Source organism: Macrobrachium rosenbergii, chromosome 11 (genome assembly GCF_040412425.1).
Source record: "Macrobrachium rosenbergii isolate ZJJX-2024 chromosome 11, ASM4041242v1, whole genome shotgun sequence".
In the NCBI taxonomy this organism is placed as follows: domain Eukaryota; kingdom Metazoa; phylum Arthropoda; class Malacostraca; order Decapoda; family Palaemonidae; genus Macrobrachium; species Macrobrachium rosenbergii.
This window is the reverse complement of record NC_089751.1, coordinates 50,119,910-50,144,987: the sequence shown is the minus strand read 5'-3', so window position 1 is coordinate 50,144,987 and position 25,078 is coordinate 50,119,910. Positions and strand designations below refer to the sequence as shown.

General features: G+C 34.9%; 1 protein-coding gene across 5 annotated transcripts in view; it reads left to right on the top strand.

Moving 5' to 3' along the window:
* LOC136843437 (sorting nexin-13-like) overlaps positions 1–25,078 on the top strand; it is a 57,712-nt gene that overhangs the window by 20,580 nt on the left and 12,054 nt on the right. For 4 of the 5 annotated variants that reach the window (XM_067111926.1, XM_067111925.1, XM_067111927.1 and 1 more), the window contains exons 12-20: positions 26–140; positions 5,405–5,515; positions 17,483–17,615; positions 17,754–17,896; positions 18,080–18,298; positions 18,734–18,928; positions 19,238–19,452; positions 23,260–23,372; positions 23,509–23,674. In XM_067111926.1, coding sequence (XP_066968027.1) covers positions 26–140; positions 5,405–5,515; positions 17,483–17,615; positions 17,754–17,896; positions 18,080–18,298; positions 18,734–18,928; positions 19,238–19,452; positions 23,260–23,372; positions 23,509–23,674 — 1,410 coding nt within the window. The remainder of the gene's footprint in view (positions 1–25; positions 141–5,404; positions 5,516–17,482; positions 17,616–17,753; positions 17,897–18,079; positions 18,299–18,733; positions 18,929–19,237; positions 19,453–23,259; positions 23,373–23,508; positions 23,675–25,078) is intronic. The other variant, XM_067111929.1, reaches the window with a different exon arrangement.

Here is a 25,078-nt window from a genome sequence, read left to right as displayed (position 1 = left end):
GAAGAATCTTTAAAATTTATTTCAGATCAATGTGGTACATCAGGTTACTTGCTGAGTTGGATCTTTTGAAAGATGTGTCACGGTCAGATGAGGAGGATTCCCAGTCACTTGATGACCTAAGCTTTAATTCCTTAGAGCAAGTAAGTACATTAAAATCCTGTTTTTCTTAAATTTGCCCCACAAAGACGAGTCACAAGGGGTGCATATTCCAAAAGAATTGCTGAAGAGTGACAGCATTACCCAATGTCATACAGTAGTTTTAAAGGCCTCTTGCTATTTTGTAGCAGTCTGAGATGATAATGAAAAATCTCACTACATTTGAATCAGTCTCTCCATTTTGCTTATTGTGTGTACTTTAATTTGGGACTCAAGATATTTAGCTATTATTAACATTGTATATTTCAAAGGCCAGGCATGTACTTGGGCTTGCAACATTACTAGCAGTATTTTTTATTATTTTGTTATGTGTGTAGTTGTAGTCTTTTCTAATTTCTAAGACAGTAGAGTTCAGTAATTGCTTTGAATGCTTTTATGTTTTGCTTCCAGCATGTCTTGTCTTTAATGTGGAGTACCATGTGATAATAGGGATAATATTCATTGCTGCTTGATTTTAAGACATTAGAATCAAGATTCACTGTACTCAGTCAGGAAAACATTTTTTGCAGATATTGTTTTACAACTTCACTCTGTAGCTACAGTAAGTAAAATAATCTTCCACATTACGCATCCCCTGTTTTATTGATGTTAATGCTTCAATAGCAATCACTAAACCACTTGGATGAGACATGTTTTAGGTTCCACAACTTGAAACCACAATTACTCCAGTCACATGACTGTTTTCACTGGTTCAGAAGACACTGAACTGCACAATAAAAAATTTAATGTGAGTTGCTGATCACCACTATCAGAATAGACCGTTTGCACTGTACAAATGTTATTGATTTACTGTCACTTTTAACAGTACCTGTCAGATAGATACTTTAGCCACTATTATGAAGCCTTACTACATTGCCTGGTAAATATTAGCAGCCAATTTATCAGTTGCTGCTGGAAATGCTACAAAGTACATGATCAGCCATACAGTTTATTTACAAATTATTTATTCATGGTGTTAAAATACCAGGTTTGAGATTCATTAGTTTTATTATTAGATCTCACCCTCCTTGAGTTTTAGGTATAGTGGGAATATTTCCTGTTTAGTGTGAAGAAAAACAGTATCTTTTATCCTATAGTGTTATGTATCTGAAATTGAAAGCTTATCCTGTTCTCATATTTCACAAAATCCTTAAAGTAGTTGACATGGGGAATTATAAAATATATAGTCAGTTGTCTAGTTTTCTCACACCAGAGATGCATTTTTTTGGAGGAATCATAATCTTAATTGCAGTAATGTTTACTTGCAGATGAGTAAGAATGAAGAAATCATGAAGAACTGTAAAGGGAAAAAATAAAAACTCTTATCCAAAGATACTTTGTTGGTGGTGTATGTTCATTTAGTTTTGCGTACACACTAAGATTATGTAATGAGAAAGGGCAGTTGTGCATTCTGTGTCTGTACTAATTATCTTGCTCCTCCTCGCCAAAGACATTCCTGCAAAGATCTGCTCAGTATTGTGTAAAACCATCGGTGCTCGGTAAATCAAGGTGAAGAACCAGCCCCTTGTGTTTCAGCTTCATCAAGTTACTCCCCATAATGGGTAGTGCTGTCAGTGCACCTCACACAGTGCTCTGTTGACGTTACTTAAGGTTTTTTGCAACATCCCTTTGGTTCCCAGCTATAACCCCTCTTATTCCTTGTACTGTACCTCCATTCATATTCTCTTTCTTCCATCGTGCTTTCCATCCTGTCCTAACAATTGTTTTATAGCACAACTGCTAGGTTTTCCTCCTGTTATATTTATTTAAAACTTTTTACTCTAAGTTTCCCTTTCAGCTCTGAATGACCTCATAGGTCCCAGCACTTGGCATTTGACCTAAATTTTATATTCATTCCATTCTGTTCTGTCAGATTATTAGGCTTCTATTTATCAATTTAATAGCACAAATAAATACAGTACCACAAGTTGAAATTTTACCATATTCATTTCATAATTGAAAATGTTTGTATTCTTAAGGGAGCAAATGTTGCCTGGCATAAGCCTCATGCTTTGGTACAAAGTGGATGACTTGATAAATATTTACTAAAAAGATCATGTTACTAAAGGTAAGTGAGAGCCTTCCTTTCGCTGTGGATGATAACTCTCGTATCTCTCACTCTCTTTATTCAATATTGTATATAAATTTTTTCTGTATTGTATAACTTTAAAATTTATGCTTTTTCTTCTATGTCATTCCTGTTTTCTCAAAAAGTCTCGTGGATATGGAGCATCAAAGAGCTCCTACAGTATCTAAATCTGATATTCTGCTCTATACATGGATAGACAATACTGTATATAGTTTGGAAATTAACCTTTTTTCATGAATGTATCTTCTCTTAGAACCTTGCCACCCTCAAGTTATTTGTGTCATAGAAACCATAAATTCAACATTCTCTATCAAAACATTAACACTAACATCCAATCTATCACAAGAAAAATTTAGGGAGGAAGTAATGAAAGAATAAATAAATAATTGACATCCTTAATGTAAGGAATATATTATATCTCCAAGAATTCAGTAATGTGAAATTGTTACTAAGCTGAATTATAAATAATATTTGTATATATGTATGGCTTTGCTTTTAAATACTGTATTATAAGGCTTTCTTGAGCCATGGCTAGCAAATTTCTAACATTGCCCTCATGAAAGTAGATGGCAAAGCATTGTTAGTAGGCCTCCAGTATCTGTAGAAAAAAGAGAAGTAGTATTGTTGAAAATGAAAATATAAGTAGAAAAATAATTACAAGATTGAAATAAAAATGAGGAATAACCTTTGTTACACACTTGAACTTTGGAATAAAAATGAGAAATAATCTTTGATACACACTTGAACTTTGGAATAAAAAGGAGGCATAATCCTTGATACACACTTGAACTTTGGAATAAAAGTGAGGCATAATCCTTGATACACACTTGAACTTTGGAATAAAAAAGGAGCAATCTTTGATAAAAACTTGAACTTTGGAATAAAAATGAGGAATAATATTTGATACAAACTTGAACTTTGAACGGAAAGCATTCATAGAAGATGTTAAAAAAGATATCTCTTGCAACTTTGGAGCGTCCAGATCTATCTTGATGGTATTTTACAAAGTGCTGTTCAGTCAGTTCTAAATTATGGAAGCCAAATTTATGGCTAAGCATCAGATATGGCATTAAAAATTGTAGATCTCTCTCTCTCTCTCTCCCCCTCTCTCTCTCTCTCTCTCTCTCTCTCTCTCTCTCTCTCTCTCTCTCTCTCTCTTTGTCTCAGTAATTATGCAAAGTTCATTCAATTTACAGCCAAATGACTAGCTAGCCAAAAAAGATGTTGATCATGGCAGCATATAGGTAATTCAGGTGTTCACCATCATTTCTAATTAGGCACAAACTTTTTGAGTCATTAAATGTAACATTTCCTCTAGTACTGGAATTTCCCTGCCATGAATTATGAATTAAGTATGAATCTGTAAACACTACTATTATTTATTTGAATATTCTACATATGCACCTGAATATCATAAATATCACACAATAGAACGTATAAGAATTGGAGGTGCACAGAGGCTCACACCAAGCCGTTTGTACTGATAATTTCAGATCTGTATGTGATGTAGTGTTTGCTGTACTGTCTATTCATCTGATGAAACAAGTTAGTTCTCTGTACCCAAGAATGATCCTTTTTACACGGTAGAACTATAGTAAGCAGTTAGGATATCAGTATTTAAAATACACACATACACACACACACACTCTCTCTCTCTGTTACTTGAGATTCCTCTTAAAGTTATTTTGAAAATTTTTTGCTTCCAGTCAGTAGATCAAGGTTTCATTCCAAAAAATACAGTATATGAAACTGTGGATGAATGTTGAAATATGTTGGATTCCTACTTATGCAGTCTTTAGGGGAAAAGTAGATGCTGGCAAAACAGTCTTTCTTTTTGGTTATTCAGCATCTCTAAAACCCATCATCTTTGGTAAAGAGCAGATTTTTATGGAGTAATGACTCAGATAACATTATAACAGATCAAACACACTTTTGGTTTCTAGTATTCCGTAAACTAGGAAGGATGCCATTTTGAGGTAATTTTATCTCTTTGAATTGTTCATACTCTTTTGTCCTGCAAATATTTTTTTAATAGCCCACATGACCCCAGTCTATGTACATGCAGAATGTAGATCAACTCAAACAATTAAACATATTTTATGTAAACCTTTAAATGTAAACCAGCAGCTAGTTTTTTTGTCTGAATCTTTATCTTTTTTAGTTTATCCATTTATTAATTATTAAAGAACTGCAATTTGAGTAAAATGTAAACTTAATACAGAAGACAAACTGTTTTGGCCAACCTAGTGAGTTTAAATAATACTAATAGTGGTCATTTGTAGACAAAGCTGAGCACTTTGCGACGCTAAAGTTCCCTTCTCGTTTAAAGTTGCACTCATATCCATGGCTTAAATTTTTGTTAACTTGTAAATGACCTTTTGAGCAGTCCTGCTAACAAAAAGAACCAAAAATATAACCCCTGATATGGCTTTTTCTTCTTATACATTTTAAAAGCATAGAAGTCCATTGTAAAATTCTTCCACAGCTCTTCATTCAAGCTGGTATTGCATAAGAATGCATCAACTGTCCTATTGCTCTATTATCCTTTTGTCAAAAAATAAGAAAATGCTGCCCATATAATTGAATGGTGTTTTTAAGTGCTGTGATTGCAAGATTTAGTGTAATACAAAAGAATTTGTGTGGATGAGGAAAGAGTGTTTTCATTGAGAAGGAGTGAGTAAACATATTACAGTTCCAGATATGTTGTATTATAAAAATTTCATAGCATAGATGCACCTGAAGAATACTTTTGTGCTAGTAATGTAATTTAATGTTACTGTATGTTTTCCTCTAGTTTATGCTGAAAAATTACGTAACATAAGTACAGATCACTCTTGCTTTAAATTTGCTTTTTTAGAATGCATTACAGCTGACATTTTTTAGAGAATATTGTGAATGCTACTTTAGGCATAATTAAGTTGACATTTAAATTGAATGCCTTGTTTTCAAAGGTGTTTAACAACTGAAGGTATGTGTAGAATAATGATCAGGATATTTTCATGTCATGAGGCTTCTTTCTTTGATGTGTTTAGGTATTCTCAGTACTAATGACCCCCACCTGTCTTCAGATATGTCAGTAAATTTCTCAAGAAGTGTAGAGAAAATGCAAATGGTTTGGAAATGAAGGTAATGTAATTTTGTTCTGTTACTCATCCATCCATCCACTGATAATTCCACCAGGGTGAGGAGGCTGAAGGAAGCACTCAACTAGCATTAGGCAGTGGTACATCTGGTGATGCGCTATCTGTTGCGTCCAGTCATTCTGCACAGTCAAATGATAACTACTTGAAGGTTAATATTGCAGTGATGTGTTATAAATGTATTTTTTCCTGATATTTTATTGTTTCCTGTAATTTTCATTTGGTCGCATTTTACTCTGCTTCAGCCAGTTTAGATTGAAACTGAAATTACGGATACAATTTTAAGATTTTAAAGGTAGAAGAAAAAAAGGAGAATTTTTGTTTTGAATAACATTCTTTTTTGTTAACAAGACAGTTTCATGTTCAGTATTCCCACATGAATCCACAAAAATCAGGTTTTGTAATCAAACAGAACCTAAACTTAGATAATATACAGAATGTTGAGAATACAAACATATCAAAGAGATAAATTCAGTGGACAACGTGTAAAACAGGACAGCTTCTTTTAAAAAACTATATAAATAAAACAGAAAATAGTGTATTGCTCTATTAATGTCATTACTAAATACTGTACTTCAAAGAGCAGACCAACTTAAGAATTTGTGATGCCAAAGAGGAATTTCCCTCAAGTTGGCTATGCCCCACTTTCCTCATGTCCCAAAGCAATATTATGCTTTTGTCCTAGATTATCTAAGTAGACTTTTTCATGGATTGCATTACTGAGCATTTAGTTAATCTCTTGCTGTTTTTGTTTATATATTTTCATTTCGTATTTCTCTCATCTTGAACCACGTACATAAGTATTTAATCAAGGCAATAGCTGCCTGATACTCAGTATGTCTTTGTGATGCTGTTTTAGACCTAACTAGTTACATAAAGGCATGTAGAGAATAGAATAAGTCTTGATTTGCTCAGATTGGCTTTACTGATGCTTTCAATTTTATTAACCATAAGACTTGTAAGTAAATTTTTTTAACTTAGTAGTGAGAAGTCATTTGCTTGGCCCCAGTCACAGAATTTTAAGTGATCAATGGGGTAGTTGTTGAAAAGTGTTCTTTAGTGACAATAGACCAATCTTATTTAGAGCTCCACAGAATAATATATTGAGACATTGGTTGATTTTAGCTCTTACAAGTGACATTGTTAGACTAGAAAATGAGATGATGGTATTATTGTATGAAGATATGTGAATGCTTGTTATAAATATATGCTCCCCTGAAATGAGAAGTAAAGTATTTGCCAGCTTTCACAGAGATCTAGAGCGTACGTGGATATTGCGCAGTCAGTGGAGTATGATGCTGAAATCTTTTTAATTAACTGTTCTTTTACAATGCTTCTACTCTATGACTCCCTTTGTATAGTTAATGGTATACTAAATGATTCTTGATATTTGACAATACCCTGTACCTGGTGTTCCCTTTGACTCCATGATGTCTTTTTTTTATAGCAGTGATAATATATTTGTAACAAATTTTTCTGTTACAAACCTCTTAATCATATGATGCTTTTTTACATGGAAGAAATCCTAGCCATGCCAGCTTGTTTTGGTCAACTGAAGAGGTCCTTAGGAGGCATTCCTAGACCCTCCAACAGTGCCACACATCACTCCTCTATCTGTAGTATGTCTTTGCAGAGCTGACAGCTATTCCATGTTCCTCTCCCAATTGTGCCAGTTCTGAAGGTTTATACCTTTGACCCATCTTTTTCTCTTTATCATTTTCAGTATTCTTTATCTCTGTGCTTTGTTCCCAAAATCCCAGGTGAGTAGGGAGGGTCGAAGTCGGGAAGGGCATCTGTCTGTAGAACACCTGCCTAAAGAAATAATACAATGAGCTATTCATTGAGCATTAGAAAATCGGAAAATGCTCATCAAAAGCAGTCACCCCAACTAGGGATTAAGCTGAGAAGAACAACTTATCATTGTGATGTGCCCTACGTAATTTTCTTAATTTACATTGTTTAGAATTGATGCTGTGCCCTTTCCCCTACAAGGTTGCTGTGAGTATTTTTTGTGGTTTGCAGTTATTTGTGTTTTCATTCCATGATTTATGTTTTCTGTCAGGCTTTGCTGATTTTCCTGCAAGCATACTGTATACAGTAATCCTACAAGAAAGCTTATGTGTAATTCTTCCTTTATTCATGGAATCAGTGGTATTGAAGCTCTTGCTTCTAATGTTTTGTATAACCTTCTTTTGAGTCTTTTTTTTTCTTTTAATGAATATCTGCAGCTGCCTGGGATCCTTATCTTAGTGATAAGATTGTTCAGAATGATGGTTTTCTTGTTTTTTTTTTTTTTATTTCGAATGCCACTGGAAGGTATAATTTTTTACCATTTTCCTTAAGCTGTGTCTCAGATGGGCACTTTTACCATCACCACCGTTAACCTGTCCTGCACCAGAAGTATTTTAGTTCGTTTTGTTGTAAAACTGAAATGGAGTTCTTGGGAATGCTATATTGAGGTTAATTCTAGCAAGTTTAAGACAGGTTGAAAGACTTGAAAACACCATGTGCTATTATGATTGTTTTCTCTCACGTCAATTTTCATTTTCTTTGGATAAAAGTGCAGTGTATTCTGTTCTGTAGTGGCAGTTTGCTTGACAAGCTAATGGCATTTTATGCCTGTTCCATGTGAATGTTTGTACATTTTAAATTATGATATTTTTAATTGGGTATGCACCATTAATATGAAGTGATTTTATTTTATTTTTTTTGTAGTTTTTTGTTTAATGCCATTATCCTGAGTTTTGTTGTCTTCTCAGAAGTTGCTTGTAATTCAGTTTTGTTTTAAAGTAATTCGTAAAGATATGCAAACCTTCACTTAAGTATTTCGTGATTTACATTTAAAGCATGCTATTTTGTCTACTGATGTCATTGTATATTGGTAGGAAAAGTATGTTGAATATTTCAGAAAAAGTTTTAAGTGAACATGGTATAAGCAGACGTTGGGGACTTGGTCTGTTATCTTACCAGCCATCATTTCATCAGAACCCTTTTCTCTCACGGGTGTAAATTTTCTACTCTCAAGATTTCTAAGGTTCATAGAAAACTCGAAGACTTCTTTTGCCATCAATCAAGTATTTTGTTCTTACTACTGCTGCTATATAACTACAAATCTTACTTCCTCTGCTACTTCAGAACAAACCTTCCATGCATTTACTCAGCTTCTGCTGCCATAATTATGTTACTATTGAAGGTTCATAGAAAACTCAGACTTCTTTTGCCATCAATCAAGTGTTTTTTTTCCTTACTACTGTATTGCTGCTATAGAACTACAAATCTTACTCCATCTGCTACTTCTGAACAAACCTTCCATGCATTTACTCAGCTTCTGCTGCCATAATTATGTTACTATCAAACCAGGATTTTTTATGCTGTGCTCTGATTTTTTTATCTGGACTCTTCCTTAAATCTTATAAATACATTTTTTTTGCATACATTCATGCTAGACTCATTATTACTTAAAGCATATATTACTGTAAGAGGCACAAGTATCTTTCATAACCCCCCCACAAAAAGATAATTCAGGAATATTTTACAGGTCCTCTCACCATCCCACAATGTCATATATCACTACAACATTTTAGTGAAGAAAAAGATTAAGTTCAGCATTTAAGTTGTGTGACAAAGTTCTCAAAGGTGTATTGTTGAAGTCCATGTCAAATTATGGAACACCCATAATCCTTTATTAACTTGATCAGACTGACCTTTCTTTTTATGGTTACAAGAAGTAAAGAAACTCCTCATCTTATAGTGTAACCAAAGGTAAACTGCATTAGGTTGACTCATCACTTGACAATTATTTTAGATGCTTTAACCATTGTTCTTCTCCATTAAGCCTGTCATCTGGTTTGCAGGTTTGATCAAAGTACCTATTGTTCTGATCATTAAGCTGACAGTCAGATTGAGGGTTGTGAATTGTATTCTGGCACTCACTGTGGTAATGATATTTCTTGGGATATAGCCCTTAGTGAAGAGATGAAGACATTTTCAAGAAGTTGGAGGCAAACTGTTGGTTTTGTCTTACAGTCAGGCAGATTGGAAAGCTCAAAGGACACCTTCCATACCTTTTTCATGTGTTGAATAGATCTTTTCCACTTTGCCACTCTCCCTTACCTCTGTTGACTTGCCCTTGTAAGCCAACTAAAGAGGTAAGTGTAGACCTGTTGGAATTTGCTCGAATTCACTACTTAAAAATAACAGCTAACCCAGGTTTGTATCCGAACCTTATCCCAAGTCACCATTGTATTTAGATACTGTACTTTTATAACAGTAGAAGAAGAAAAAAGATGTGTTCTGCATGCTTAAAATCCTTCGTTTATAAGAACGGAATTTTCTTTTGTTCAGATTGGTGGAATCGCACAACTGAGGGGCCTTACTTTTTTCACTTCTGTATAGCTGCCTCTATTACGTTGGTAAACATTGTAACACTTTTTGTTTTGATTCTTGAGGGGCATCAGCATTAATTTCAGATTTTTTTGATATGCCCATAATTGACTTTGCTCAAGATTGTTTTAATATAGGATTAGCATTTACTCAGTGTCTTTTTCAAGTACCTAATCTGTTGTGATCCCATCTAATTTATTGTCTGTTGAACGTCTTTGCATAGCTTGCACTAAAATGAGTGGGCATGTTCAAAACAAGCTCTTTGAAGGAAGAATAATGAAAATGATGTTGAAATTACTGAAATTCAGATGAGAATTATAAAACTTAAGAGGAAAGTAGTAAGTTAAATAAAAACTGTGATTAGATATTGTGGAAATGAAGTGGATATAGTGAAAGTACCAACAAGTGAATTTGTTTAGAGAAAGAAAACTGAATCTTGTTACAGGGCAGAAAGAAAACTGAATCTTGTTACTGGGCACCTTAGGAAAAGGAATTTGGATCCAGTGTCAAGTGTTGAACCCTTGGTGTCACATGCAGTGAGGTGCAAAAACATTGGCATTTAGAAACTGAAGAAAATAAGAGATGCATCCAAGATCATCACCTTAGATGCAAGGAATGTAAGGGAATGGCTTATGCAGAGGGCTCTGATGAGGTTGTAATCTTTCTCAGTAATGAAAACTGAAAGCAGCATGATGGTTTAGTGAGATAAGGGAGAAAAGGAAGGCCATCAGTAAGCAAGGGGGAGACACGGCTCCAAGGTTAAAGGAAACAAATTGTGCAGAAAAATTAAAACTTAAAAAAAAAACTTCAATAATGTATTCATATTAGCTTTCTCTTTAGTGAAAGCTAATAGAATGGAAGAAAACACTCAGTGATTTATGAAATTTCAATGAAATATACAAGGAGGGAAAAGATGGACACATACAACATTTGCTGATGGAAAAAACCACAAGCTGCAAAAGAAATGTTATAGACAAATGGGAAGGAGTAAACATTGCAACATACGAGGGGAAAACTCCCCAAAGATCGGGGTTGTGAGTGTCCTGGATAATGAAGAGAATATCATAGAAATTTTGAGAGTAAGAGTCAAAGGCTAAAAGATCTCAAAAGTTGAAAATGACTTTAATTAGATGACATTACTGTATACTGCAATTTTAAGACAATAAGAATGAAACATTACATCATAAAATGCTCATCACAGATAAAGAATATTAGAAGGTACGGTGACAAGTAGATGTACTCACTAATGTGTTGTTGTGTCTTGTGACAGATATCAAGTTCCTGAAATTTCTACATAGGAGTAATTTATAGAACTTGTAGGCCAAAAGTATGGGGAAGACTGCACATTACAGAACACAGAACCTACCAAATCTCATCAAAGAAGGAAGAATAAAAAAGAGCTGATTAAGAACAATCAAGGAAGCAAGACTAAAAAAGACAGCTGATTAAGAACAATCAAGGAAGCAAGACTGAAAAAAGACAGCTGATTAACAGCTGAAGAAGCAAGACTGAAAAAGATAGCTGGTGAAGAACAACAACCAAAGAAGCAAGGCTAAAAAAGACAGCTGATTAACAGCCGAAGAAGCAAGACTATAAAAGATAGCTGATTAAGAACAACAACAAAGAAGCAAGACTGAAAGAGGTGGCTGATTAACAGTTGAAGGAAGACTAAAAAAGATAGCTGATTAGGAACAACAACTGAAGAAGCAAGGCTGAAAAAGGACAGATGATTAAGAACAACAGTAAATTCCATCTAATGACCACTGTTTTCAGTCAGTTGGGAAACACAACCTTTGAAATAGGAGAATATGAGTAACATGATCAATATATTACTTCCAACAGAGCAGATCACACTCAAGGACATGCCCATCCTAAGAAAGCTTGATTGGTTTCTGAATGAAATGAAAACTGAATAAACTAAAATAAAATGATTTGATATAGATTGTGACATGGATACAAAGATTAATGGAGCCAAAATACAACAGAGATACTAACAAGCAGGCTTATGAATACACAGCACTGAGACTATTCTGCAGTTTGCCCCAAGAACTTAAAGGATGTAAAAACTTGACATGGTAAAAAGCAATTCAAGACACATATTAAAAAAATAACTGTGACTGAAGAACAAATTAGTCAAGAAAGCACAGTGACAAATAAATAGAGAATGTCAGATGGACCAAACCAGGGATTAACAGGAGGGCTTTCAGTAACGAACAAGGATGGCAATGGTGAAAACCTACAGATACAGTATATGAGATGACTCTTTCCATATTGCTTGGTACTTCCATAGTTGCCTAATTATAAAGGCTACCTTTTGCTCTTGATTTGCCTTGCTTGGAATCAAACCGAAAGTTGTTGATCTTTATCGTGTCTTGCAGCCTTCAGCACTAACATTTTCACAGCATGCTCCATCAGCCTTATTATTTTATATTTTTCCTGCTGTAGTGTATCCTGTTTCATTTTATTATATGGTTGTAGTTATCTTCTTCCCTCTCATTTTGTCCCATTTTTCCGTAATTATTTTTTTGTATTTTCTGTGGAGTTTATCAGTGACTGAATTTTGACTGAATTCAGCAAATCATCTGTTGTTCCTGTTGACTGTGGAGCATACCAGCCATCGTTTTACTGAGGGCTTTTTCATTAGATTTTCAAGATAGTCCCTTACCATTTCAGTCCCTTACAATTTCATGTTTTTTGTTTTCATGTTTAATGTTTTTATAGACTTTGCTTGTTTTACATCTTTCCTAGCTTTCATCATGTACCTTCCTGTTCCAAACTTCTCTTTTTTTCCTTCTGTTTTACTGAGTGGGAGATCTGCAATATCATTGTTTCTTGACACTGTGACTTAATAGTGTTGGTCCACTTTTAACTTGTACTTGCTTCAGGAAACCTCCATATAGATGCAGTGCAGATTTCTTCTGTATATTGCTTGTTATGATGCATCCGTTATTCCTGATTTGGCAGATATTTGATCTTGTCACTCAGTTACTCTTTTAAGTGTTATTTTACGTGCTCTTATGATTGCTGGAGGTTCTGAGCCAGGTAGATTTTTGCATGTTTTTGTGTGATACTAACATGGCTAAAGTTTTAGCAAATCTTTACGTAAAATTTTATGCTTGTTTGTGAAGAAGTGCATGGTGATTATCAGACTGAAAAAAGGGTTATCTTTGCAGTGCTAGAATCTTGATGGGCATGATAGTGTTGTTGTTATATACTGTAGTAGTTTAACAAGACCTCTGAGCCATTAATAGGAATGGATGGGAATTGAAAGGAAAATGTAAAAAGTACTGAACCTCCAGGAAAGGAGCTTGTACAAAGAACTTTAGGTACCACACCACTTTACAGTGTACTACACTATAAGTGACATTCTCATATGGGTAACATTTTTGTACCTTATGCATGATGAGGCACTGAAGCCTAGATTGTCCAACTTTCTGTGGTTCTGCAAGGTATAATTCTTGTTACTTTTCTGACCCAGATTTTTGTCCATGAAATCAACTGGCAATCATTATCGTGTTAAATGGATTAAATTGCAGTGTTCTCCATCATGAATGCATAGGAAATTTTTGGGGTATCTTATGTCGCGCTTAATTTATGAACCAATTTTTTGCATGTGGAGTTGTCATCTCGATCATAACAATTTTTACATCCATTTTTGAGTGAATACTTGCCAGATAAGCATTTGAATTAACGACATCCAATTAATTTTAGATTAACCACCTCTTGGAATGTTTTTATATATTAATATATGTACCTTTTGCAGGGATTCTAAATGAATCATTACTGTATAGGCTTAGTTTATGTAGATTACTGCCTGTAGGTAACAAATGCATTTTCTTTGAAGCTTCATGTATTAAAGCTATTTATATATAAATTAATTTCTCTTCAAAATAGATTAGCTCATTACTCGTATTTTTGTTTGTAAAATTATTTGATTTTTTCTTGTAAAACTTGCAATAAAATGTCCTATTTTAGATAGCATTAAAAGTGGTATCAGATTTCTAGTAAACAATAAGGATTACTGGTTTCACAACAACCCCATTAATCATATATACTGTATATGCCCTATTTTTGTGTCCCAAAAGTCATAGTTGACAAGATTTGAGTGTAGATGACGGAAGATCTCCGTTGCATGGGCATCAACCCATGAACCTTAATTCAGTTTATATGGTTCTTCCAGGTCTTCCCTATTTTTAGCATTTCTCAGCCCTCTCATTATCTCATGCATTCATATCATAAGCCTTCTGTTGTTTGCATCTTCTTATCTTTTATCTGTAAGTTCTAGTTTTTTAGTTGTTGAACTTGACAAGTAGTTAGGTCACTGACTTTCGTTGTGCCATCATTCAGGTGCATGTTGTACCGATACAGCTGCCACTGTCTTTGCTCTAAACTAGCGTTATGATAGGCTAATTGGATTTTCCAGCACCCTCTGCCAATTTGAGCATTTGTTTCTGTACTTTGTCAGTTACCTTTTTAAGATCTACAAATATGTAGTGTAATCTCTTCCTCCGCATGTATACACATCTTATGTCTTATGTGAATGTCCAAACTTCAGTCTACATTAAATGACAAGTTTTGCAAGTAAGTAAATAAAGGAAATTTTGTCAGAATCCTCATAATTTTGAGGTTATCCAGTTACAAAATTTTTAAAGAATTGCAAATTACAGTATTAGATAAAATGTAAAACAGCAAACCCTTTGGGCCAGTCCTATGAGAGCTAAGTGTTTGGACTCAGTTGTGTTGTTAAACTACTAATAATAATAATAATAATAATAATAATAATAATAATAATAATAATAATAATAATAATAATAATAATAATAATAATAATAATAATAATAGATTGTGAAGAGACCCTCTTTGAATTTTCAACACAAAATAATAATGACAATAATTTCTTCCTGTTACTTTTCCTTTGGTTGCCTCTGTTGTTGACCTCTTTGCCACGAAGCCAGGCTGAATGATATTGATTTTAACAGTTTATTTTCATCCATTCTTCCAGCACCATTTCAAGTTTTTCATATTATGCTTAGGCAGTCTTATTCCTCTGAAGTTTCCACTTTGTAGGGCATCCCCTTTTCCTGTGTACATGTACCATTACTATAAGTCTGTGACTCTGTTCCTATTTCTTTCTTTATCAGGTTTTTGTATAATCTTAGTAAGTTTATAGATGACTGGCTCTCCTGCTGCTGTTATTAAGTCATTGTGGATGGTCTTGGGACTTTTCTGTATTTAAACTTCCTCAGCATCTTTCAGTTTCTTCAGCATGTTGTTTCTTCAATATGCCTGCTTCCTCCACTTCATGTTGACTTTCTTCATTCAAAAGTTTTAAAGTGTTGCCTCCATCATTCCAGTATCCCTTTATTTTCAACTATAGTTCTGTAATTTTCAGTTGTTCCAACACGATATACAAACCATTGGTCCTTTACATTCGGGGGCCATGAGAGCACAGCCACCAAATGTAAAGGACCTCAGGTTTGGATAGTTGGGAAAAATACAGTTTACTTTCAAAAATTGTGATTTTTCAAGTACTTTACCCCTGATACATTTTTACCTCTGCCACCATGCCCTGCTAAATATATTTTGTCTGCCTTTTGCTGTGTGTTGAGGTTTTAATTCCATTCCCTCCAACTCTTCTTTGCTCTTTCCACCTGCCTTTTAGCCCCTTCTTCTTATCCCTGCTTGCTTCTTTATCCTGCCTGTTCTCTGCCAAAACTTGAAGGCTCTCTTCTTTTCAGTTGCCTTTTCAATCACTCTCTCTGCCCCTCTTATCCTTCCTTGATTTCACATCACTTAATGTTTGTGCTGCCTTTTTTATTTCTTCTTTCAGCAGTTTTCACAAGCCACTTTTTGAGACTGCATTTTCTGACACTTTTCCCTTATATTCCTTCCTTTCTTTCTCAGTTTCCATGTTTTTCTTCTTTTGACCTGCTCTTTTTCAACTACCTTCTATCCCCACTGTTAAATCAGCTTGTTGAAATCTAATTTGTGGAAAGCCAGCTTCACTTGGTATAACTGTGTTACAGACCTTTTCTCCGGTGCTGTCTGTCCTCAGATATGTTGTCAGCTTCTCTCCTGGCTTCTTCAACATTGTGTTAAGCAACTTCAACCTTTGGCTGTAGCAAAACTTCAGTACTGCTTCTCCATCATGATTTCTTTCTCCTGTGCTAAATATACCTATAACATCCTCAAGACCAGCCATGTCCGCTCCTATTTTGCCATATGTCTCTGCCTGTCAGTATCCCATCTGACTGTGCCAAAATACTTTCTACAGTACAATATTCGTATCTTGGTCTTCCTGACTGTAGTAAATAAACAAAAAACATATACATTACCTTTTATCCTAAGGTCATCTTAGTCCTTATTACTCCTTACGTATACCACATCTTAAGCGTTTTCATCCTTGACCAGTATGCTTGTTCCTTATTTTTCTTACCTCACTGCCATTCCACCAGAATTTATATTTCTCAGTGCCAACACTACTGTACTGGTGAAATTGCCAGCCTGTATACTTTACCTCCTGAGCACAACAGATGTCCACATATCTTCCTGGCAGCATTTCCACCACTTCCCAAATTTATAGGGCCATTGTTAATGAGCATGCCTTATTTTTTTTTCCCAGAAATTCTTTGCACAATATATGTACTTAAAGGCTGCTAGGCACTTGGGCCCCTTTCATTCTGAAAACCAATTTTTTTGGTTTGGAACTGTTATCACTTACAAGTTCCACATGTCCCTACTGGAGATCTCAACCAACTCTGGATCAACATCATTAACTCATTTTGAGTTTTTTAACTCTAAGGCTGGGAATTTTGATGAGGCTGAAAAATAAAGTTTTTATATTCAGTGTAGTCTTGTGTTTAGAGAAAGAGAAACAATGTGTCGAGAAAATGCCAGACTATTTAGTATATGTGTGGGCAAAGAGGAAGTGTTATAAATAGGGTAAGAGGTCTTATAACAGACTCTGTGACCAGTCTTAAAAGGGTCCTATTTCCTCTGATGGTAGTGTCTTAGTGGGTGGTTGTTACTTTGATCAACTGATTACCTTCTATGTTTTGTCTCTGTATGCAAGAACAGTCTGTTGAAGATGATAATTCTACAAGCAAAACATTAACGATCAGTGAGCCTGATGTCAGAGTATGCTCAATCTTATGTGTGTAATTATTAAATAAAAAGTTCCTGAGGCCTGCGGCAAGTAACATCATACATTAGGTATTTGTGTGGAGTAGTATAATTGGAAAACTGGGTATCTGTATGGAATAGTATATTGGAAAACTTATGTCCAAGCACTGGATTGGATCTAACTTCTTTCTCCCCCTTTAGTTAGGGTATTTAGAGTCAAATTCTATATGTTATGTTTTTCTACAGTTTGCATGTAAATTTGGTTATTAGCTGCTGATAATGTTAACCATATTTGACTAAGACTGTTTTTAGAGTATACTGTATGTTTCATGTCATGTTGGGTCATATTGTAATGGTTTTTATGAAAATATAATTTTATATAGATATGTCTTTTTTTATCTTATTTATGGCAGTTTTAATTCCATTAGAAATTAAATCTCCATAATAGACATTCTAAAGGTCAAAATCGAAAACTCATTACAGTAAATAATTTCCATTTTCATTTATTCTCATCATAGCACTGAATGACCCTATGGGTCTCAGTGCTTGGCTTTATGCCTAAATCAAATACTGTTCCCTAATCGTAATAATGTGATGTTTTATATTTATAAAGAGCGTATCAAGGGGATCATCACGTGCGCAGTCACCACAGCCTGGTGGGTCATTGCATCCATCTCCTTGCCATACACGATCTCCAAGTCTCACCATCAAGCCATATACACTAACTGCCAAGATCATTGACACAGGTTTGAGAAATTATTCCCTCTACTTGTATGTATTGTTATGTCTTGTGCGTGGTTTGGAGATCTGTAGTAAATGTATATGATTCTTTGATTTATTTGGCCATTGCTAAATGTGGCTCATGTAATTTTCTATTTTGGTAGAAATTGTACGTGAAGGTAGCAAGTCACATGCCATTTACATAGTAAGTGTCATGCGAAAGGATGGCTCGGGACATGAAGAACTGTGGCATGTTTTCAGACGATACTCAGAATTTCATGATTTCCATCTTTCCATATGCTCAAAGGTAAGGGAAATTTGTTCTGTTCCAGGAAATTATGGAGTATTATTAGCTATCGTAATACATCAGCTACATTGAAATATTTTATCTTTCAGTCTATCATATGTCAGTTGTGTGAAATAGTTCATGAAATATATTTTGTATGTGTATGTATATATTTTATTTTATTTTGATTTGGATTTTTTCCAGTTTATTGACCTCTCATCGATATCCTTCCCAAGCAAACGAATGTTAAATAATCTTGCTGCGTGGTTTTTAGAGAAACGGAAATCAGAGCTCGATGAATGGTTGCAAACTATCATTGCACCCCACACCTTGCAGTCCCACCCTGGATTACAAGAGGAGATACAAAGATTCTTGGATCAGACCTCTTACCTTCAGTCACAGCCTCCCAATCTTGCAAAGAAGGTAACAAAATATCTCTTCATTATTTTACAAAACTCAACTTTGAATATGAAAATAATTTTAGTAGTTTATTGTTCGTTCTTACTTCAGTTTGATATTTGCTGAGCAGTTCTACTACCAAGAATTGAATGTATTTCAAGGCCTGTATTGTCTTAATAATAATAATGATTTATATCACAGCATCGTACCAAAGCACAAATGCTCACACACAAAATCAAATATAATTGATGATTATAAGCTAAGAAATGGGCCACAGTTTATCCTGTAGAAGGTGTCTTGAGAGACATTTCCTTATGTAAACATTATTATTGATTCCTTTGTATCAAATTATTCTTAATGCACTTGAGTAAAATGTCACTTTAATTGTCAGCTATTTGGGCAAAGTATATCAAGCGTATTAGTATTATGCATCTGACTTTCTGGTAATGTTGAATTTAGGTGGAGGACAACTTGGTAGCGCCATTGAAGCTTGGGGTCCGTAGTGTGAGTGAAGCTGTTAGGTCAATGCCAGACACTGTGCTGAATACTGTTGATGGAATGGTGGATGGAATTTATAGACGCTTTGTGAAGACTTCTCATCCCCGACTTGCAGCTAATGTAGAGTATGGTCATAGAGGATCATTTGACCTAGAGGTACTGTACTGCACTGTCTTTTCAGGTTTTGCCTTGTGTATATTGTTTGAGTGAACTTTCTACTTTGATACAATGTCAGTCACAAGTACACTTAGTATTTACATGTTATTTGTTTTGACATACCAAGTTTTTTTATTTACATGTTATTTGTTTTGACATACCAAGTTTTTGAAAATTTAATGTAGGGCTTAGGTTTGTATATATATATATGTATTTTGTAAAACTGTTGTATGTAATTAGTTCCTCTCATTTTTGTTTCTAAGGGTTTTAAGCACATACTAATTTTAATGTTATTAATTTGTGGTACAGGGAGATGAAAACATTCCACTTCGAATTTTGCTGTTGTTGATGGATGAAGTTTTTGATCTGAGAAGCAAGGACCAGTGGTTCCGAAGGCGTATCATGTTGTTCTTGCGGCAAATTTTAAAGGCAATGTTTGGTGATATAGTGAACCGAAGAATTGTTGATTATGTAGCCTTTATTACTTCTCCTGAGCAGGTTGCAGATTATGTGAAGACTTTCAAGTTAGTATTGTCAGATCTTGTCTTGTAACAGTATTTTAGTGTTGTCAATTTGATCTACAAAAGTTTCACAACAGATCCATACTTATAAGTAGCCCTTTTGCTGATCATCCCAGTCTCTTCAGCATCTTTTAAAAGAAAGACAGAAAAAGGCAGTCAACCAATAGCACTGCACTTGTGTAGGCAGATCCCAGGGCTTGAAGTAGGTAAGTTTCCTAATCTTTGTGTATTAGAGATCAAGTCCATTATACTCTTGAAACTCCCAGATGTTATGGTATTTAACTTTTGCATTTACGTTTTTGCCATATGTATGTTTTGACATATCTCAAAAGTGTTAAGAGTGTTTTTAGTGAATTTCTCTCAGTTCTATGTAGCAGAGAAAGACGTCTTTTACATATACATTGGATATAACTTTTGTGACGGTAGCTTTCTAGAAGGAGGTTTCAGAATGCCATGACCTAAAGGGAATAAACCTCTGCTTCAAGGATGACTGCAGAAGGTGGGCAAGGCAAGGATGAGTTACAAGGTCTCTGTGTAGGTAAATGATTGTCTTCTTGCTGTGGCTTGGCAACAGGTTTTAATGCTACAATGGTACAACAGAAGCCCTGAAAATGGGTGCACGCAGCAGAGAAGGTTGAAAATTCCAAACTTCAGGAGGCAGTGAGGCTGGTCCATGACAGCAGAAATCAAAGTAGTGGATGAGAACTCCAGCAACAGGTGCTACTCGTTAAGCTAAGAGCCAGTGAACAACCACAACCGGGCTTGAGTGGCTTTGCTTATCAGAAAAAACTTTTCATTGTAGCTGAGAGAGGAACATTGCATTCACAGACTTATCTCCTATATTTGTGATGGAAGCTAGAAATGCAGGAGCAGAGACTGATGGGGGCTTTGGCAGAGACAGCGGCAACTTTGGAAGCTTAAAAGAACCAGCTGGAAAAGGTCGAGGAGACATAGTTTAAGAATATACCCTCCTGAATTCTAGAGGAGTGTGACTCTATCAGCATGTGCTGGAAGAATGAGCATTTCCTTGGTTGGCAATCAGTATGTCAGAAATAGCTGTGACAGAGACTAGAATGAGAGCAATCATTTTTTAATAAACTATGTTCCTCGATACATAACTCTGAAGAAAGACACAGATATAGATCCAAAAGCAGAATAGACCAAAGATGCATCCATCAGAATCTTTGCTGTTCGACACGGTTAAGATCTCATACAGTTGAGAGAAACCACTAATCCACCAGCCATAATGGCATGTCTTACACATCAGCTTAGGAGAGCATTTCAGCCAACACCATGAGGCAGTAAGAGGTCGGTCCGTAGGGGCCTGGTTGGAAAATTTGTCACAGGTTAAAAAAAAACAGTAAAAGTAGATAACAGGGCCTAACTAAGTGAAAACGTTTGCTGGCTCACACTTACTAAAACACCAAATGTGGTATAAATTGAAGGATGAGTGACTGGTAGGAAAAAATTGTTTAAGAAATTCACATAATGAAGGAAAATCTCAGAAAATGATAAGGAATATCAAATTTACAGGTTAATGGGCATCAAAATATGAAATTAGATTAAACAAAACAATGCAATAATCAAGGAAATTAACTATTGCTTCACAAGAGCATTAGTCAAAACCTCACATCAGTAAAAGTAAAACAGTATTGAATGAACTCTAAAAGGTAAATTATCAAAAAGAAATAAATACAAAAAACCAAAGAAGCAAAACTGGAAAAGGAATGCTCAGGCTAACCCAAGAAGGAGGCAGTATTGGCTGGTTCCCAAACTGGGCAAGCAGAAATGAAGTACAAACTTGAGTCAGTGGTGAAAACACTCTGAACAGTAGTGAAACCTGGTTTTTCAATTGCTGGTGATAATGAGCTCATGAGAATTAAAATATGAAATTTTAAAGAGAAAATACATAACATATTTAAAATCTTACAAAAAGGCTTTAGGTAACACAGAAAGAAAATAAAGGAAAGACATGGTAACCCCCAACACACAGTTACTAAGGATATTGAGCAAGAACAAGAACTCACCATTTACCACGTTAAGAAGTTGATAAACTTTGTACTTTACAAGTAAATGAAGTACTGTTGGCCCCTGACTTGGGTATACAATTATGGGTATTTGAAAACATGGGTGAAAAATACAGATGAAAAGTTTCAGGAAGTTATCAAAAGCAGAGCAGATTTACTGCTTGCTGAGTACACAAAAATGTAAATACTCTGTGATATGTGAAACATACTTCAGCTTAATGCATAAAAGCATCATTGTTACAAGCATTGCTGGTATCATTATACTGTATTTACAACATACATATTTAACCTTGACTTGAAGCTGCAATTATGATGTAACCAGCTCTTTAAGAAATACATAATTACAGTTAGGATTCTCTAAGGGAAAATGCAGGGCTCACAGCATCTCCAATAAAAATTTCTGTAAATTGGCATTTTTATGTGTTTGAAACTCCAGTGGGAAGAGAGGGAGTGAATGAATTTAAATTTATCTTTGGTGTATATTCTGTATATTCAAAACAAGCACAATGTCAGTTAGAAGAAACAGACAGACAGAAACCTCAAACCACCTGGTAGGTGGCTAACAGCTCGTAATAATTTGACACATTTCAACAGCCAGTAAATAAATTCATTACAAAACAGTGAAAATTTAAGTGCTTATGAACAAAAATAAACTGCCCCTGCTATACACAACACTATGTAGTTGAAATGATAACAGATCAGTATCGACCTTTGAAACTTGAAAAAACCACAAATTGAAGAACAAATATATTTAGAATCACATACAGTTTCAGAGCATCATGCTTCCTCCTCAGTGTGCAGTTGTAAACTGAAGAAATCATCAGTGTATTTCATTTATCACCAGCATTAAGAAAAAGTGTATAATAAAAGGGAATGAGATTGTAAAGGACTATAGGTACATGCAGCAATTTACTGAGCCAGCAGATCATCTTTTTCCTCTACAGGTGGACTATGTGTCTGGGATTTGAGCATGAGACACAAAAGGGATGTGTTAAAGTGACAGGTCAGTGATGAAATGTCATGAACACTATTAATGGACAAATGAGGAAGAAAATAAAGTTAGCAGAGAAACAAAGGGTGGTAATTCAGAAATGACTGACTAGTCCAACACTTACTAATCTTTAACCTACCAAGGACCCATCCAGCCAGTGCCAGATTTACATTGAAAAGTTCATTGGTTTTTTTATGAATCTCTGTTTTGGAAAAAAGCATTAGCAAATTGGAAAAAGATGATAATTTGGGAATAAAGATATTTGTGGAAAAGGTTCAAAATTTGCTACGACTAAGATTACAAAGTTTTGTCATATGCTAGAAGCAATGAAATTAAAGTTCTTTCTGTCTGCTAATGAACTGTGCCTGTGCTTTCCTTAAATTTCATACATCAGTACATGGCCTCCCTGGCTCCAGTGGTGGGCCACATGGCCAAAATTTCATACATTAATTTTTCCATCATGCTTAAAACCTGGGATCTTTAGGAGCTCCTGCATTTTGGCAATCATCCATTTAGCATTCAACCTGCTTATGATTAAAGAATTATGAGTCGGGGTTTATGAAGACCACAAGTATACTCTATCGTAAATGATGGGTTTGTTGTGAAACCAATGTTGATAATGATGATTGTGGTGTGTACAAAAAGAAGCATCATCTTAGAGTTAGCAGCAAGGTAATGAATGATCCAAAACCCCCATACTAAGTCAAAGTACCTTTTCTTTCCACGTAAATCAAACCTCCAGCTTGCTGTTGTAAAGCGTTAGTACATAGCTTACTCTAATGTTGATTTCAGAGAATCTGTTTGGCCTGACGGAAAACTAGCTCCACCACCTCCTGAAAGAGACGTTAGCATTAAAATGAGAACACGAGTTGCTGCTAGGATGTCGATGCTTGCCAGCATATCAGGTAATATCTTGCTTTTCTTTACAGTGATTTATTTTATGGTAAGGTATGCAGTAGTGTTGTTATACGGGAGGGAAAGGCAGCATGTGCTGATCTTTGTTGTGTGTGTCTGTATGATGAGGATTACTTTTTTTTTCAGATGAACTGAAAGCCATTTTGGGTAGTCAAACAACAGCTCGTGGGGTACTTGGTGTTTATGACACAGTTCAGTGGCCTGCACTGAATAAAAGGCTTGTGTATGTACTCATTGAAGGATTTATTGAGTCCCTCCTATCAAATCAAAACAAGATTCCTCCATTACTTAGGTAAGTATTTAATCATGTTTTATTTATATGTAAGCAGCTAAGGTGGCATATCTTTTTAGCAAACTGAATATATACTAGTAAGTTTTTTATTCCGTGCCACTAAAATTTATATACAGTATTACCAACATTGAACATTATGGACCATATTCTTGGGAAAAGTAATTCAGGGTGAGTGTTAGCACACTACTGTATTGCTAAAATTTAATCTTTTGAAAAAGTCTGACTTTTCTTCCATGGATGAATTGATCACTAAACATGTTTGCAAGATTGTACAGTATCAGGGATCATAGTTCTGTTAGACATCATAGTTCTTCTTCTTCTGATTATATGCTAAATAATTACACAAAAAGTAGTCAAGATTTTAAGACCATTATAAGGTAGAGGATTTTTAACACACCTTACTGCCGGTAGTTAACTACTTAACGACCTTGTTAAGAATTGAATGGCTGGTTTCCAGCTTTGCTCAAGGTATTACCATATATAAAGACTGCAGGTTTGTATGTTAGGAAAAATACAAGTTACTTTAAAATTTGTCATTGTAGGACCATTACTGTATAAGGTAGAGGATTTATAACACACTCATAAGCTTTACAGAAACTCTTGTTTCCTACCTCTGAGAGAATGGCCTGAATACAAAAAAATGGATCAGGTAAAATTTATTTTGCAGGCAGACCGCCTCATGATATGTGCTGTCTCCTTCAATGAAAAGACTGCCCCTTAAAGGAATATCTTGATCAATAGGAGTAATTGTCTGGGCTTGTGATGGAAATAGCAGAGAATGGGTAGTTTGAGGAGGACTGTTAACATGTCACAACCTCAAGTTAATAATTTTCTCTGATGACAATTTTTTTTTCTTTTTGCTTTGCTTAACAAAGGGTTCTTTGCCACTGACCATGGGTATGGCAATACACACCTCTTTTGATGTTCCACATCTTTCAATATTATTGCTTTCATAAATTAACCACTATTGTTGTATTCATAGTATATTCATCATCCCAGCAATGTATTGAGGAAGCAGTGTTTCTGTGATGAAATCTGGGTCTCTATATTTGGAATTTTTACCTTTTACTACACAGTAAATCCTTGATCTGATACTTCTAATGGTGCCATATGATTGGAAGGTAGATGATCAGGTTCATTTGGCTTTGTAATTTATTCTAATTTAAGTGGAGAATTTTTTTTCTGGGCATTCCTTACCCATGCTTTTTGGATTATTAACAATTTAATTGATGGTGTGGAAAAATATGTATTTTGTGAAGATGATTCTTTATGCAAGTGGATTAGATGGACCTAACTACTAACATGAATTTTACTGATAGCTTCAAAGAGAATGGTTTCAATAGCAGTACAGTAATAGGAACTGCTAGAGGATGAATTTGCATATTTTTAGAAAACTTTATTTCT